The sequence below is a fragment of the Pongo abelii genome, chromosome 22, assembly GCF_028885655.2.
Source record: "Pongo abelii isolate AG06213 chromosome 22, NHGRI_mPonAbe1-v2.0_pri, whole genome shotgun sequence".
NCBI classification, from domain to species: Eukaryota; Metazoa; Chordata; class Mammalia; order Primates; family Hominidae; genus Pongo; species Pongo abelii.
In genome coordinates this window covers 50,101,857-50,118,382 of record NC_072007.2, presented here as the reverse complement: position 1 = coordinate 50,118,382, position 16,526 = coordinate 50,101,857, and the positions used below count along the sequence as shown (strand labels likewise).

At 44.8% G+C, this 16,526-nt stretch overlaps 1 protein-coding gene across 4 annotated transcripts in view; it reads right to left on the bottom strand.

Moving 5' to 3' along the window:
• Positions 1–7,118, bottom strand: part of IGSF5 (immunoglobulin superfamily member 5) — a 47,101-nt gene extending 39,983 nt beyond the window's left edge. For 3 of the 4 annotated variants that reach the window (XM_054542556.2, XM_054542557.2, XM_054542555.2), the window contains exon 1: positions 6,606–7,118. In XM_054542556.2, the coding sequence (XP_054398531.2) occupies positions 6,606–6,717 (112 nt within the window). In that variant the 5' untranslated portion in view covers positions 6,718–7,118. The remainder of the gene's footprint in view (positions 1–6,605) is intronic. The other variant, XM_063720905.1, reaches the window with a different exon arrangement.
• Positions 7,119–16,526: the final 9,408 nt, after the last annotated feature.

The window sequence follows — 16,526 nt, the reverse complement described above, 5'->3', positions numbered from 1 at the left end:
ACCAGGTAGCCTGCCATCATATACACTGAGTAGCCCCAAAAACTGCAGCTCCTCCCTTTCCTTCTGCCTTGTAAAGTCAAATGGCAAGGTAGGCCAGATGCAGTGGTTCACACCTGTAATCCCAGCACTTTGGGAGGCCAAAGCAGCCAGATCACCTGAAGTCAAGAGTTCAAGACCAGCCTGGCTAACATGGTGAAACCCCGTCTCTACTGAAAATACAAAAATTAGCCAGATGTGGTTGTGGGTGCCTGTAAGCCCAGCTACTTGGGAGGCTGAGGCAGAGAATCACTTGAACCCGGGAGGCGGAGGTTGCAGTGAGCCGAGATCACAGCACTGCACTAGAGCCTGGGCAACAGAGTAAGACGCTGTCTAAAAAAATGGCAAGGCAGGTTCTAAAAGAATCTCATTATAGCCCTAAAGGTTTCTGGGGAGGAATCACACCGTTGGACACACAGTAGCACATTAGCACTTCACCTGCGTACCCAGGCACATTGTGGGGGCCGAACTGCCCCTGCAAGAACAACAGGTGAAAAGGAAGGAGTAAGCCACCACCAGGAACAGTCCCCTCCAGAAGCAGGACCAGGAGGCGAGGATGCCAGGGTGGAGGAGGGGCCCACTGGCTTGGGAGAGGCAGAACTGAAGAAGGTGAGAGTTCACTAAGGCTAAGCCAGCATTTGGATAAACATGATTACTACTCTTTGTTTTGTCCCTGGACATCATTTAAAAAAGAGAGAGAAAGTATGACTCTAAAACACAACTCAGATTAGGTATTCTCCCTGACCTCAAGGCAAGACTCTCTGATCCAAGATCTCTTTGATCTTTGATTTTTGTTTTAAGTGTGAGAAATGGAATTTGAAAACAATTCCCCCAAGGAAGCCACAATGCCCTTTCCATGAACTCTGAATTGCTTGTTAAGAAGAAGAGAAAATAGCCAAGTCTGCGCCCCGAGGGTCCATGATGTAATAACCACACTCCTCCTGCACTCCCACCTCGGGTCAATGGCAGTCAAGCGGACAGAGCCCGGCAGGGTGAGTGTGGGGATGATGGAGTGGGTGAGCCCCAGCCTCACCCTGTGAGAAGTCCGGGCCACACAATGCCAACAGAACAAGCATCCCTCTGAAACCACAGTTCCTTCCAGTGCCTTGTGCGAAGTGCTGAGATTATTTCACTCCAAGGCCAGTCTTTATGTACCCCGGAGGCCACAGGTGTCACTACGGAATCATACAATCTGTGCAGGCCAAATAACCCCATTCTGCAGCTGGGAGATGAAAAGGAGGGAGGACGGAGCTACACCAGATGGAAACTTCTTGACTTTGATTTGACTTTCAGATGAAACAGGAGGCATCCAACCCTAAACACCAAATTTCCCTGACTGTGTTACCTGTGTTTAGCTAGGCATTTAGCTCTAACTGTTTAAGAGTCACGATGATCAGTATTTTTTCCATACTGCAAGGTCAGGCAGTGAGGTGAGGAAGGCCAGCCAAACACTTCTTCAGAATAAACACTGGAGGAAGGTTAATGTCCTTGCTAGAACAAACCCTAAGTAAACCACACTACAGCTGTGCCTCAAGACTCAGGAGCTGTATTTCTGGTCACTTTAGGTCCCGGGAGCTCATCCCTCTCTCAGCTGTGTCTTATCAGCAGTAACCTTCCCCTGTACAGAATAGGAGAAAACTGTAAAGAAGACCCTGAATCCCACAGTCACCTGCCTCACTTAAAACCTCCCTTTCCTCTTTGCTCTCCCTTTTGCTTTATAGAGCGAACAGTCAGATGGGGGGCAGAGCACTGGGAAAGATCAATGTCTCCTCCTGCCCGAGAACCTCCCTCTGGCCACTAGCTATGGTTGTCACTAAGGACCAATGGCTGATCTTTTTCTTCTCTTGCCCAAATTCTTATCTAAGGGACTGGGGAGTCCACCCTACAAACCGTCATCAGAGGGGTTTCATTGAACACTGTATAATGAATGCGGCCTGCTTTCCAACCTGACTCTGGCATAGCATCACACGACAGGTAAAGAAGGAAATCAAAATATTTAACCCCCAATATGTTTTATTTGCCATATCTTGAAATAGGCCTGCAAAGCTGACTCTTATGGGGAAAATTACCTTCTGAAGAGAATCCTCTTCCTTTTCCTTACTTTTTCCTGATCCAGGAGAGGATCAACTCTGATAAGAACATTTATAATCTATTCCCTCTGCGCCTGCAACCTGGAGACTTCCTCTGCATAATCGGAACCCTGGTCGCCACAACCCCTTACCTTAACCCGGACATTCCCCACTATTGTTTTCAGGTCTTTAAGGTGTTTATTTAACTCTTTAAAGCAATTGCCAACTAGAAAATCTTTGAATCTACCTATGGCCTGGATGTACATCTTACATGTATTTGATTGATGTCTCATGTCTCCCTAAAATGTATAAAACCAAGTTGTAATCCTGATCACCTTGGGCACATGTTCTCAGGATCTCCTGAGGGCTTTGTCACGCACCACTGGCCACTCATATTTGGCTCAGGATAAATCTCTTCAAACACTTTACGAAGTTTGACTCTTTGTCCACAGTCACCCAACACAACATCCTGGCCTCTGCTGGCTACACGATTTCCTTACGGGAGTTTATCCACTTGGAAGAGTCTTATTTATGCCAACTCTCTCCAGTTCTCAAATCCATATCTCGAGCCCTGCCCTCTTGCTTTCTCTCCTGTCCTACCAGGCTTCTCTGAGTAAACAACTGGTTGCCACCCACCACTGAAAAGATTCCCTTTCAGCTGGATGCAGTGGCTCACACCTGTACTCTTAGCACTTTGGGAGGTCAAGGCAGGAGGATCACTTGAGGCCAGGAGTTCAAGACCATCCTGGAAAACATAACAATATCCCATCTCTACAAAAAAATTAAAAATAGCCGTGTGTGGTAGCATGTGCCTGTGGTCCTAGATATTTGGGAGGCCAAGACAGGAGGTTTGCTTAAGGCCAGGAAGTTGAGTCTGCAGCAAGCTATGACTACACCACTAAACTCCAGCCTGGGCGACAGAGCAAGACTCTGTCTCAAAAAAAGAAAAGGAAAGGAAAGATTCCCTTTCTCCTATTCATGCCACCATCTTGTACATCTTCTTTTGAGAAGTATCTGTTCATGTCCTTTGCCCATTTTTTAATTGGATTATTTGATTTGTGCTTGTTGATTTAAGTTCCTTGCAGATTCTGGATATTAGACCTTTGTCAGATGCCTAGTTTGTGAATATGTGAATATTTTCTCCCATTCTGTAGGCTATCCATTTACTCTGTTGGCAATTTCTCTTGCTGCATGGAAGCTCTTTAGCTTAATTAGATACCACTTGTCAATTTTTGGTTTTGTTGCAATTGCTTTTGGAGACTTAGCCATAAATTCTTTGCCAAAGCCCATGTCAAGAAGGATATTTCCTAGGTTTTCTTCTAGGATTTTCATAGTTTGAAATTTTACATTTAAATCTTTAGTCCATCTTGAGTTAATTTTTGAATGGTGAGAGGTAAGGGCCTAGTTTTATTCTTCTGCATTTGGCTAGCTGGTTATCCCAGCACCATTTATTGAATAGGGAGTTCTTTCCCCATTGTTTACTTTTGTTGATTTTGTCAAAGGTCAGATGGTTGTAGGTGTATAGGTTTATTTTAGGGTTCTCTATTCTGTTCCATTGGTCTATGTGTCTGTTTTTGTACCAGTGTCATGCTGTTTTGGTTACTGTAGCCTTGTTGTATAGGCTGAAGTTGGGTAATGTGATGCTTCCAGCTTTGCTCTTTTTGCTTAGGATTGCCCAGACTTTGTTTGAAAGATTTCCATCATTTAGGATAAAAACAGATAATTCTTAACATTATCATATTTTAAGACATGATGGGCCAGGTGAGGTGGCTTACACCTGTAATCCCAGCACTTTGGGAGGCCAAGGTGGGCAGATCATGAGGTCAAGAGATCGAGACCATCCTGGCCAACATGGTGAAACCCCATCTCTACTCAAAATACAAAAAATTAGCTGGGCGTGGTGGCATGCATCTGTAGTCCCAGCTACTCGGGAGGCTGAGGCAGGAGAATCGCTTGAACATGTGAGGTGGAGGTTGCAGTGAACCGAGATCACGTCACTGAACTCCAGCCTGGCGACAGAGCGAGAGTCCGTCTAAAAAAAAAGACCTGACTCAGTCCCACATCAACTCTCTCTCCAGCTACAATTTTTCCCAAACTTCACCCTCCGATCACCAGACCTCCTTTAATTTATCAACCTCACGAACTCTTTCTGGCCTCAGGGCTCTCACATGTGCAGTGACCGGCCTGCAATGCAGTCTCTAACCCCTGGCCTGATTGTCCGGGGGTTACAATTGTCACAGTAGTTGTTTTGTAATTACTTTTACTCACAATTAATGCCTGTTTTCCCTACTGGGCTCTAAGTTCTATGTTAACAAGAACAATGCCTGGTTTTGCTCAACCTTACATCCCAGTGCCTGCAACAAAGTGGTCCATAACAACTGCTCAGTGAATATGTACTGAGTGAATAAACATGGTGGCTGAGTTCTATATAACCCATTATACAGTAGGAAAGGTGGCAAGGAGAGGGCTGGGAAGAGACTTATGGGTGCACACACAGGTTGATAATGGATATTCAGAGCCATATCTACAAATGAAAATGACTCCACCCATAAGACTTTCCAACATGAAGCATTTGAATGCTTTGGTATTCATTACAAATTTGCATTCATTACAAATTTGCATTCATTACAAATTTTGGGATGGACCCTCAAGAGCTCTAGAATTAGCCCATATATACTCTCCACTCCTGAAATAGCCACCTCCAGGCCTCAACCCAGATCCTCCATGCCCTCAAAACAGCACGTATGCCTCAGCATTTTTTTTTTTTTTTTTTGAGACGGAGTCTTGCTCTGTCACCCAAGCTGGAGGGCAGTGTCACAATCTCAGCTCACTGCCTCCTGGGTCCAAGCAATTCTCCTGCCTCAGCCTCCCAAGTAGCTGGGACTACAGTTGCGTGCCACCACACCCTGCTAATTTTTTGTATTTTTAGTAGAGACGGGGTTTCACCATGTTAGCCAGGATGATCTCAATCTCCTGACCTCATGATCTGCCTGCCTCAGCCTCCCTGCTGGGATTACAGGCGTGAGCCACCACACCCAGCCTGCCTCAGCTTTTTCAGGAAAAAGTATCTCAGAAACACTAGACCCAGAGTTCATCCACTGCCCACCAAACCTTTGGAAGAGTTTTTGGTAACCATGGCTGAAATAGGGCCATACAGTGCCATATACCTAAGATGCATATTAAGGGTAGTTTGTTAAGCCTACAGTCAGTCCCTAAGCTCTATACAAGCAGGGACCTTGTCTTTCTCTCCATTCTACAAACAAATGTTTAACAAGCACCTCCAGAATGCTTTGCATTGCTTACTACAGGCCTTTAGAATATCTTCATCCCCAAACACATTTTGACACCACATTCTGGTGCTCTTAGACTTAATGTGTAAATAGACCCAAAGCCAAAATGTCACAAAACATTTCTTAGGCAGGCAACACACTCTGATACTGCCCATTCTATTTGATTCCATTTTATTCTTTCAAACACTGTCATGGCCAGCATTGTAAAACGCATTGTCTAGCCACCTAAAATAGAGTAGATATGTTTGTAAAGTACAAAACAAGCAAAACGTGTCTACACAGTTAGAAGTCAGAATGATGGTCACTGGGAGTGGGGTGGAGTAACTGGAAGGGAGTTGTCCATTGAATGCTCTTGGTCTCAACATCGATCATACAAATGTGCTCACTTTGTGAAAAGTCATCCAGCTGTACCTTTATGACATGTGCCCCTTTCTGTATGTCTATTATTCTTCAAATAAATGCCTTCAAGTCACTGCCATCAGGAATGCAAGAGGAGTTTATAATCTAGTTGGGAACACAAAACTAACACCCCTGAAGCAATGGAAACTAAACAAACCTAATGAAAACCAAAGCTGGCTGTGAAAACCCCAGTTCCTCCCAGCACCCCTATGTATAGTGTATAGACTATACACTATGCCTTTTGCATAGAAAGTAGTCTGACCAGGAGACCCAGGCCTTGCACACACAGGAGTTCACTCCAGCTGACACCATTGGAGAGCGCTGGGGTGGTGAGGAAGAGGAAGTGTCACACACAACAGAACCCTTACCCTGTCAGTAAATGGAAACTGAGATTCTCACCCTGAAAATGGCAAGGGTTAGGAGGCTTCAGGGAGGAGGTGATTTCTGAGTCAGGTCTTCCTTGAAGCCCAGATAGAAATTGAAGAGGTGAGAAACAAGGGAGGGGAAGGGATATTTCAGCAGGTGCAACAGCTTGTGGGAAGGAACCTAATGCAGACTCCCAGGACAGTGATGGCCCTGGTGAGGATGGGGGAGATCCCATGCACCTGAAGGACCGTTCTGGGAGTCGAGTCGATGCAGGAGGAAATGGGCCCCACAGAAGAGGTCGCCATGGGAAGGGATGCAGTGGGAAGTGGCTGAGAAAGACCCTTCTGGCAGTTGTGTGTTCCAGCGGCCTCCTGTGGCCCTTGTCTTCCCCCAACACTCCAAGTGGACGTTGGTGAACAGCCCATCAAGCTCAGGCGATCCCTACCTGCCAGCCCAGCCAGGACGACCAGCACAGTCAGGACGGCTTTCCCGCAGCCCTGCACCTCCATATGTTCTTCCTGGCCCTGGGAAAATAAAGCAAGCTGGCAACACCCCATCACTGATGAGCATCTACTGTTCAGAAGTCTTCTGTGCCCACCGCCACCCCCACCCCCTGCAGCTGGTGTGTGCCTGTGGACACATTAGATTGGCGCATCTCAGTGTGGACAGGGGCAGCCTCATATGGGAAGTGTTAGAAAGCACAGGCTGGGCGCGGCGGCTCACGCCTGTAATTCCAGCACTTTAGGAGGCCAAGGCAGGTGGATTGTTTGAGGTCAGGAGTTCGAGATCAGCCTGGCCAACATGGCGAAACCCATCTCTACTAAAAATACAAAAATTAGCCAGGTGTGGTGGTATGCACCTGTAATCCCAGGTACTCAGGAGGCTGAGGCAGGAGAATCGCTTGAACCCGGGAGGCGGAGATTGCAGTGAGCAGAGATCACGTCATTGCACTCCAGCCTGGGTGACAGAGCGAAACTCTAAAAAAAAAAAAAAAAGAATGCACATTTCTGAGTCCACTTCAGACCTCCTGAATCAGAAACCCCTGGGGTGGGCCCAGAATTTTGGATTTAAAGAAGCCCTCCAGATGATTCTGGTGCCTGGTCAAATTTGAGAATCACTGGATGAAATCGTCTTACCCCACCCGCCAGCCCACCTGCATCATGAAGGGATGCAGATAGTGTAGCCTCACCTCTGAATGACTGACCAAAATGCAGATCACGGGCTTATTACATTCATTTCAATCACTAATCACTGAGAAAAAACTCCTGCCCTCATGAGCTCACATTCTCAAAAGGAAAGACAGGCAACCGAATGAATAAATAGATGATATAGCCTATTAGAAGGTGGCAATAGGTGTGGGGAGAAACAGGGCAAGGAGGGGGACCAGCTACCACTTCAAACAGGGTAGTCGGAGAAAGGCCTTCGGGAAGGTGCACCATGCACAGCGAATGAGGTGAGACAACAGCCACCGCATTGGACACCTGCAGGAAGAACTTTCGCAGCAGAGGAAAGAGCAGGTACTAAGGCTCTTGGCGGGGACTGTGCCTGCTGTGCTTGACGAACTGCAGAGAAGGCTCTGTGGCAGAGAGGGGTGGGTGGAAGGGGTGAGGTCAGAGTTCAGGGAGGCCAGGATAGATGGGGTAAGGCCTGGCCAGACTATTGACAGCACATGAGGATTCTGCCACGTATACCTCTTGTTCCTTCTTTCAACCCCCTTTGTTCTTTGATGCCCTCTTGGTCACCCTCCACCCTTGCATTTTTTCCTTTTTGCTTTTTTCTCTCCCCTAGGAGAGGCTTATCCAAGACACTCACCAGTACTGATGTATCCTCCTGGAAGATTCAGGGTTAGATCACCTATGTGCTGAACATGTCATGAACCACCTGCAAAACAACACTCCTTAGCCTCAGGAAAGGGTCTCTTTATTGCAAACATTCCTCCACAGCACCAATGAGTGGAGTCCAGTGACCCGGACGGTTCTCATCTCAGCTTTGGCATCTACACACATTCCACAGCCCCGCGAGTCTCGTCCACCCGTCCCTCCAGAATATGAGATGCCAGGTCCCATCAGGGACTTTGAGGAGAGACTTTATAATGTGCTGACAACACACATCCAGGGCTCCAGTCTCCTTTCTTTTCTGACAGGCCCTAGAAGGCAGACCCCACAGCCAACCCAGAAGCAAAAATACAAGAATTGAAACTGTGATGGGAAAACAACTACCACACCTTGATCTGCGGACATCTCATCCAAGTTACTTAATGAAACCCAGAGTGTCAGCGTGAAGGACAGCAAAGATTCTCATGCCCATGACCTGCATTTAGCATTTAAGTGTATTACTGGGTATTCACAGCCTCGAGAAAGAATGTGGGGTTTCCACCCCTTTATTTCTCTGAGGTCTTTAGAAAACAAAATTCAACATGTGCACTAAACTATAACTACTTGTGTCTGTAATTCTTTTGTTTGTTTGTTTCAGACCGAGTCCCGCTCTGTTGCCCAGGCTGGAGTGCAATGGCACGATCTCAGCTCACTGCAACCTCCGCCTCCCGGGTTCAAGCAACTCTCCTGCCTCAGCCTCCCAAGTAGCTGGGAGTACAGGCACACGCCACCATGCCCAGCTAATTTTTTTTGTATTTTTAGTAGAGACGGAGTTTCACCACGTTGGCCAGGCTGGTCTCAAACTCCTGACCTCCGGTGATCCGCCTGCTTTGGCCTCCCAAAGTGCTGGGATTACAGGCATGAGCCACCACTCCCAGCCTGTAATTTAATATAAGGTTTGAAATACCTGTGCGGCAGCACCATTTCATTGTGGGACCCAGCCCCTTGCAATAATCTACAATAGACTCAGCAAATCCATACAAATATGCCTCAGTAGCAAGTTGTACAACAGCTGTACACAAACCAAAATGAAATCACAGCCTTCCCAGATTGATCCAAAATCCAGAATTATGAAGTGTCAAATAAATCATTTACTAATTTTTTTTTTTTTTTTTTGAGACAGAGTCTCGCTCTGTCACCCAGTCTGGAGTGCAGTGGTGCGATCTTGGCTCACTGCAAGATCTGCCTCCCAGGTTCATGCCATTCTCCTACCTCAGCCTCCCGAGTAGGTGGGACTACAGGCACCTGCCACCATGCTCGGCTAATTTTTTTTTATTTTTAGTAGAGATGGGGTTTCACTGTGTTAGCCAGGATGGTCTCGATCTCCTGAATTTGTGATCCACTGACCTCGGCCTCCCAAAGTGCTGGGATTACAGGCATGAGCCACCACACCTGGCCATCATTTACTAATTTTTAAGGTTCGATTAACACAACTCCACAAGTAGTCATCTGGAACGTCAGGCTCTAGCAGAGGATGAAGGAGAAATTGAGTCATCTAGTTATAAAAAATTACATATTTTACCAAAAGCATTCACTGCCAAGTGTGAACCCAGTGTTACAGAAAACAACACAGCAATAGATTAAGATCTGTTAGGAAAGACTTCTAGTCCCTGACAAACAGGTAGAGTCAGGCAACAGACTAAGAACAGATTGCTTAACTTACTCAACACTCCATTCTGCCAACATCCTCACATGTCATCTGCATTTCATCTCTGTATGAAAGAGGAGTCTAGCAGAATCACAGGGCAGGCAGTGCAAAAACACCCTCAGAGCTCCGGGAACCAAGCAGTGAGGTTGCTACAGATATGGATTTGAGAGGGGATAGCATTTGAAGGGTGTATGCAGTTGGAACACTGTCATAAAGCTGATTTCAAGTTTAACTGAAATCAGACAAGCTGCTTTAATTAAAGACATATGCCAGGTATTGTTCATTAATATCCCTATGGGGTAGTCTGAACAGGACTTGAGATTTAACTTGTCATTCATTTCATTACAGCAGACTTGAATTACCTACACTTAGTTGAAAAATCTTTTTTTCTTAAAGTCTTTAGTCTTATTAAATTGTATTAAATAGACAGGATTTAGCCACCCACCAATTCCTCCCTGTCCTGACGAGAGGCAAACACACTCAGAAGATCAGCCAGGACTCACCAAGCTAGTCCTGTCAGAAAGAAAATTGGTGCTTTTGAGATCTCACTCAGCCCTTTATTTTTGGATTATTGGAAACAGCTTGATAATGGAATCTTCAAAAGTGGCAGAAAAGTCATGTTTGGGGCAACAGCAAGAAGCTCAAAAACAAACAGAATAGGGGGCAAGTGCCTGCTCAAGGTTGGTGGGAAATAGCCATACAGATTCCTCAGCAGAAGCCTTATAAGCCAGAAGGGATTGAAGTCCTATCTTTAGCCTCTTTAAACAAAATGATTGTCAGCTAAGAATTTTATACCCAGGAAAACTAAGCTTCATAAATGAGAGATAAAGTCTTTTTCAGACAAAAAATGCTAAAGGCATTTGCCACTACCAAACCAGCACTACAAGAAATGTTAAAAGGAGTTCTAAATCTTGAAACAAAAGTTTGATATGCACCCAAATAAAACCTGCTTAAAGCATAAATCTCACAGAGTCTATAAAACAATAACACAATTAAAAATAGAAGTATCTAGGTAACAACTAACATGATGAATACAACAGTACCTCACATCTTAATATTGACCTAATGTAAATGGCCTAAATGCTCCACTTAAAAGATACAAAATGGCAGAATGGACTAAAAAACAAAAAAACACCAACCAAATACCTACTATCTTCAAGAGATGCAGCTAACACCTAAGCACTCACATAAACTCAAGGTGAAAGGTTGGAGAAAGATATTTCACACAAATGGAAACCAAAAGCAAGCAAAAGTAGCTATTCTTATTTCAGACAAAACAGACTTTAAAGCAACAACAGTTGAAAAAAAAGACAAAGGACATTATATAGTGATAAAAATTAATCCAACAAGAAGATATTACAATCCTAAATTTATATGCACCTAACAATGGAGCACCCAGATTTTAAAAACAATTACTACTAGACCTACGATATTAGATAGACAGCAACACAATAATAGTGGGGGACTTCAGTATCCCAGTGATAACACTAGACAGATCATCAAGGCAGAAAGTCAACAAAGAAACAATGGACATAAACTATATCCTAGAACAAATGGAACTTACAGATATTTACAGAATATTCTTCCCAACAACCGTAGAGTATAAATCTGGAGGCTTCACATTACCTGACTTCAAATTATACTACAAGGCTATACTTACCAAAAGAGCTTGTTAACTGGTATAAAAATAGGCACATAGACTAATGGAACAAAATAGAGAACTCAGAAATAAAGCCAAATACTTACAGCCAACTGATCTTCATCCAAGCATACAAAAAAATTAATTGAGGAGAGGACACCCTATTAAATAAATGATCCAGGGGTAATTGGCAAGCCACACATAGAAGAATGAAACTGGATCCCCATCTCTCACCTTATACAAAAACTAACTCAAGATAGATGTAAGACTTAAATCTATGACCCAAAACTAAGAATTCTAGAAAACGGCATCAGAATAAAATGCCTGGACATTAGCTTAGGCAAAGAATTAATGACTAAGACCTCAAAAGCAAATGCAAAAAATAAATAAATAGGACCTAATTAAACTAAAAAGCTTCTGCACAGCAAAAGAAATAATCAGCAGAGTAAACACACAACCCACAGAGTAGGGGAAAATATTTGCAAACTATGCCTCCAACAAAGGACTAGTATCCAGAATCTACAAGGAACTAAAACAGATCAGCAAGGAAAAAAAAAAAAAGAATAAGTCCATCAAAAAGCGGGCAAAGAACATGAATAGACAATTCTCAAAAGAAGATATACAAACAGCCAACAAATATATGAAAAATGCTCAACATCACTAATCAGGGAAATGCAAGTTAAAACCACAATGAGATGCTGCCTTACTCCTACAAGAATTATCATAAAAGAAAAAACCATAAATGTTGGTGTGGATGTGGTGAAAGGGAATACTTTTACACTGCTGGGAATGTAAATTATACAACCACTATGAAAAACAGTAGGAGGTTCCTTAAAGATCTAAAAGTAAAACTACCATCCGATCCAGCAATCCCATTACTGGGTATCTGCCCAAAGGAAAAGAAGTTGTTATATGAAAAAGACGCTTGCACATGCATGTTTATAGCAGCACAATTGCAACTGCAACAATATGAAACCAACCTAAATGCCCATCAGCCAATGAGTGGATAAAGAAAATGTGGTATATATACACCATGGACTGCTACTTAGTCATAAAAAAAAGGAATGAAATAACGTATTTTGCAGCACCTTGGATGGAGCTGGAGGCCATTATTCTAAGTGAAGTGACTCAGGAATGGAAAACCCAACGTCATAGGTTCTCACTTATAAGTGGGAGCTAAGCTATGAGGATGCAAAGGCATAAGGATGACACAATGGACTTTGGGGACTCAGGGAGGAAGGGGGTGAGGGATAAAAGACTACATATTAGGCACAGTGTACACTGCTCAGGTGACAGGTGCACTAAAGTCTCAGAAATCACCATTTAAGAACTTATTCATGTAACCAAAAACCACCAGTACCCCAAAAACTATTGAAATTTTTTAAAAGTTAAGAAAAAAGGAAGGAAGAAATAGCTGTAACAAAAACCATGCGAGGGGCTAAGGGGCTCCCTGGACACCTCCACAGCTCAATAAAAAGGTGCTGGCATTTCTCCTGCACTCGGAAGACTCCAGCTCTGAGCATCTTGCATTCAGGGTCTGTCTTCTCAGAACCTCCAGAGACTTTGGGACAATTCTACTTTCCCTAAGGCTTCTCATTAGAGGGTGGAAAAGGCATTTACAAGCTTGTCCAATGAATGGCAGACGTCATGAGTCAGTCCTTTCCAAAAGCCCAGACTTCCCCACTGCACAATATCTCCATGTAACAAAACTGTATTTGTACCCTCGAAGTCTATAAAAGTTTTTTTAAAAACTTTCTATTATTTGAATCCTGACCCCACCCCTGCCAGCCCACCAAATTTCAGCCAAGTCTCAGCTTTCAACCCATCCCAAGAACAGTTCACTGTGAAAGCGACACTCACTGATTAGAAACCATCCGGAAATTCTGAACTCTCAGAGAAGCCCACGCTTGTAGTTTTTAACTCTGTGGAAGTTGGAAAGCGAAGATCATGTGTGCAAATGTCCAGCACTTTCCTGAGAAACCCAGATAACGGCCTGTGCGGGGCTTGAGGGGCCCTATGGAGAAACTCACTTGACAAACACCTGTCACAGGGGAGCCAAAAACTGGAGTTGTCTTACCCCAGATGACAGGTAAACCCTTTGGAGGGCTTCAGCAAGGGTGCTTCATTTCCTAAAGGCTTCTTTGTGGCTCTTGTCCTCTCTCCATACAAATGTAGGGACACACTCTTGTCTGGCCTCTAGAGAGTCCTGATGCTGCCTCACCAGAACCAAAGTTCCTCACAAAATGGCTGTCTCACATCACAGGCTGTGTTATAAATGCAGACGTGGCCTCACACTCCAGGGAGCTATAAGCTCTTCAGAGTGCGTATTTCCTCATTAATCATCAGCAAGCTCCAAACAGCAGCCAAACACAGGAAGTCCAGGCCCCGGGCTGGGAATGCAAATGCCTCAGGGCCAGTCTATCCTCTCCACTCCGGCCTCCACTCCCTCTCCCTCCTCTTCCAAGTCCTTCAGAGTCAAGGCCCTGCTCACCCCCGCCCTGGTCCTCTTCCACCAGCTGGAGGCTGACAGATCCTTCCTGCCCAAAAAGTGCTGCCTGGCTGACTGACCTTGCCTCCAGCAAAGGCCCAGGGGCTGGTGGAACTGGCTCCTTCTCCCAGCCAGGCACCTTGACATCCACAAGAACAAATCCTCTTAAGAAAGAAAAAAGTCCCGAGGGTGCGTCCTCTGGATGAGACAGCCATTAGGAGTAAGTGTGGTTTCCTTGGCATTTGCTTGAGGACTGGTGGATAGGGCAGAGCTCCAACCCCCCACCCCCAAGTGCTAGGAGATGAACACAGAAAAGTGGCTTTGCAGAGCACTGTGACAGTTCTGGAAGACTGTGTCCCAAGAACCTGATGTTCAGCACCATACTGAACTATCTGCTTTTTTTTTTTAGAGACAGCGTCTTGCTCTGTTACCCAGGCTGGAGTGCAGTGGCACGATCATAGCTCACTGCAACCTTGAACTCCTAGGCTCAAGCAATCCTCCAGCCTCAGCCTTCCAGAGTGCCGGGATTACAGGTGGGAGCCACCACACCCAGTGAAAGGTCTGCTTTTTTAATGGTCCTTTTTGATAATCTTGTCAGGGAACTCAGAATCAAGGATTTCTGCATGTAATAGGCACCAACAGAAGATATAGCTAACACATTTAAAGACCAAGAAGCAAGTAAATGGGGCCAGGGGAGGCGGAGTATGCTGTTCCTTCCAGTTGAAGGTGTGAAAGGAAAATAAATCATCACGGGACCCCAAAATCACTAAGCCAAAGGGAGAAAGTCAAGCTGGGAACTGTATCAGGCAGACCTCCCTCCCATTTTATTCCTAAATAAGATAGCTATAAAGATGAAAAAGCTGCATATCTCCCTCACAATTTGCCCATGAGAAAAATTCCCTTGTGGGCCTCAAGATCTTTACCTTAAAAACAGTTCCGTTGAATTTCACCCTGGCAATGTAAATTGTAGCTGATCTTCACAGGTGCAGAGCAAAGGCCAGACCTCAACGTCATCTCTCTGCTCACCTGAGACAAATGTGTATCTGATTGCTTTCTCTGCCCTATTGCTTATGTAAAAATACAGATTCATTGAGTCAGACTAAAGCATAACTGCCTATTCCTCTACCCCTCTCTCACATGTAAATTGTGTATTCAGTGAGAGGCTGATCAACCTTGTGTCTCTTGTCTACTTACGACTTGGAAGCCCCCACTTGGAATTGTCCCCCCTTTCCAGACCGAACCAATGTACACATTACACTTATCGATTGATGTCTCATGCCTCCACAAAATGTATAAAACCAAGTTGTGCCCTGACCACTTTGGGCACATGTTGTCAGGGTCTCCTGAAGCTGTGTCATAGGTGCGTCCTTAACCTTGGCAAAATAAGCTTTCTAAATTGATTGAGACTGGCCGGACACGGTGGCTCATGCCTGTAATCCCAGCAGTTTGGGAGGCCAAGGCGGGCAGATCACCTGAGGTCAGGAGTTAGACACCGGCCTGGCCAACATGGCGAAACTCGGTCTCTACTAAAAATACAATAATTAGCTGGGCATGGTGATGCGGACCTATAATTCCAGCTACTCGGGAGGCTGAGGCAGGAGAATCACTTGAGCCCAGGAGGCGGAGGTTGCAGTGAGTGGAGATCGCGCCACAGCACTCCAGCCTGGGTGTCAGAGTGAGATTCTGTCTCAAAAAAAAAAAAAAACCTATTTGTCTTTCCAAAAGAAACCTATTTGTTCTTTCTATAGGAAGCCTTTCTCCCCCTTCTCCTTTCCTACAACCTTAGATATATAAGCCTTTTAACTCTTTAACTCTAACTATTAATGAGCCAGCTACTTCCTTTGTTGGCTCTCACATGCATAAGGCATAAACATTTTTTTTCTCTCATTAATTTGTCTTTTATAAGTTTCTTCCACAGGCGCCTGGTGCTGAACCTAAGAAGATAGCAGAAAAGTTAATTTTTGTGTGTGTTATACAATAACTAGACATTTGTCTCATTTGTATTATTTTCGTCATCCAATGCAACTTTCTCAGGATGACTTCAGCTGCACGTCACAATTCAGTGAGTGCTGAGGCTTACTTCTAACCTCACTGGCTGTTTCCCTTTCTTCTGGTGGAAATTCAGTTGATCACAACCACTCCATTAAAATAAAAAAATTATAGTGTGAAAATCATTCTTTTTCACAACTAGCACATTATTTTCTAGCTTCTATAAATGGAATTGTGTTCCCCCGAAACTGCTATGTTGAAGCCCTCACTCCCAATGTCATGGTATTTAGAGATGAATCCTTTGAAATGTCATAAGGTCCTCAAAATGGAGCCCTCGTGATGGGACTCATGTCCTTATAAGATCCCGTTCTCTTGAGAGGCCGAGGCGGGCAGATCATGAGGTCAGGAGTTCCAGACCAGCCTGGCCAATATGGTGAAACCCTGTCTCTACTAATAACACAAAAATTAGCTGGACATGATGGCACGCGCCTGTAGTCCCAGCTACTCCATTGGCTGAGGCAGGAGAATTGTTTGAACCCAGGAGGTGGAGGTTGCAGTGAGCCGAGATTGTGCCACTGCACTCCAGCCTGGGTGACAGAGTGAGACTCCGTCTCAAAAAAAAAAAAAAAAATCTTGTTTTCTCTTCACTCGCACACTCCAAGGAAAGGTCATGTGAAGACAGAGCAAAAAGGAAGCCACCTGCAAGCCAGGAAGAGAGCCCTCACCAA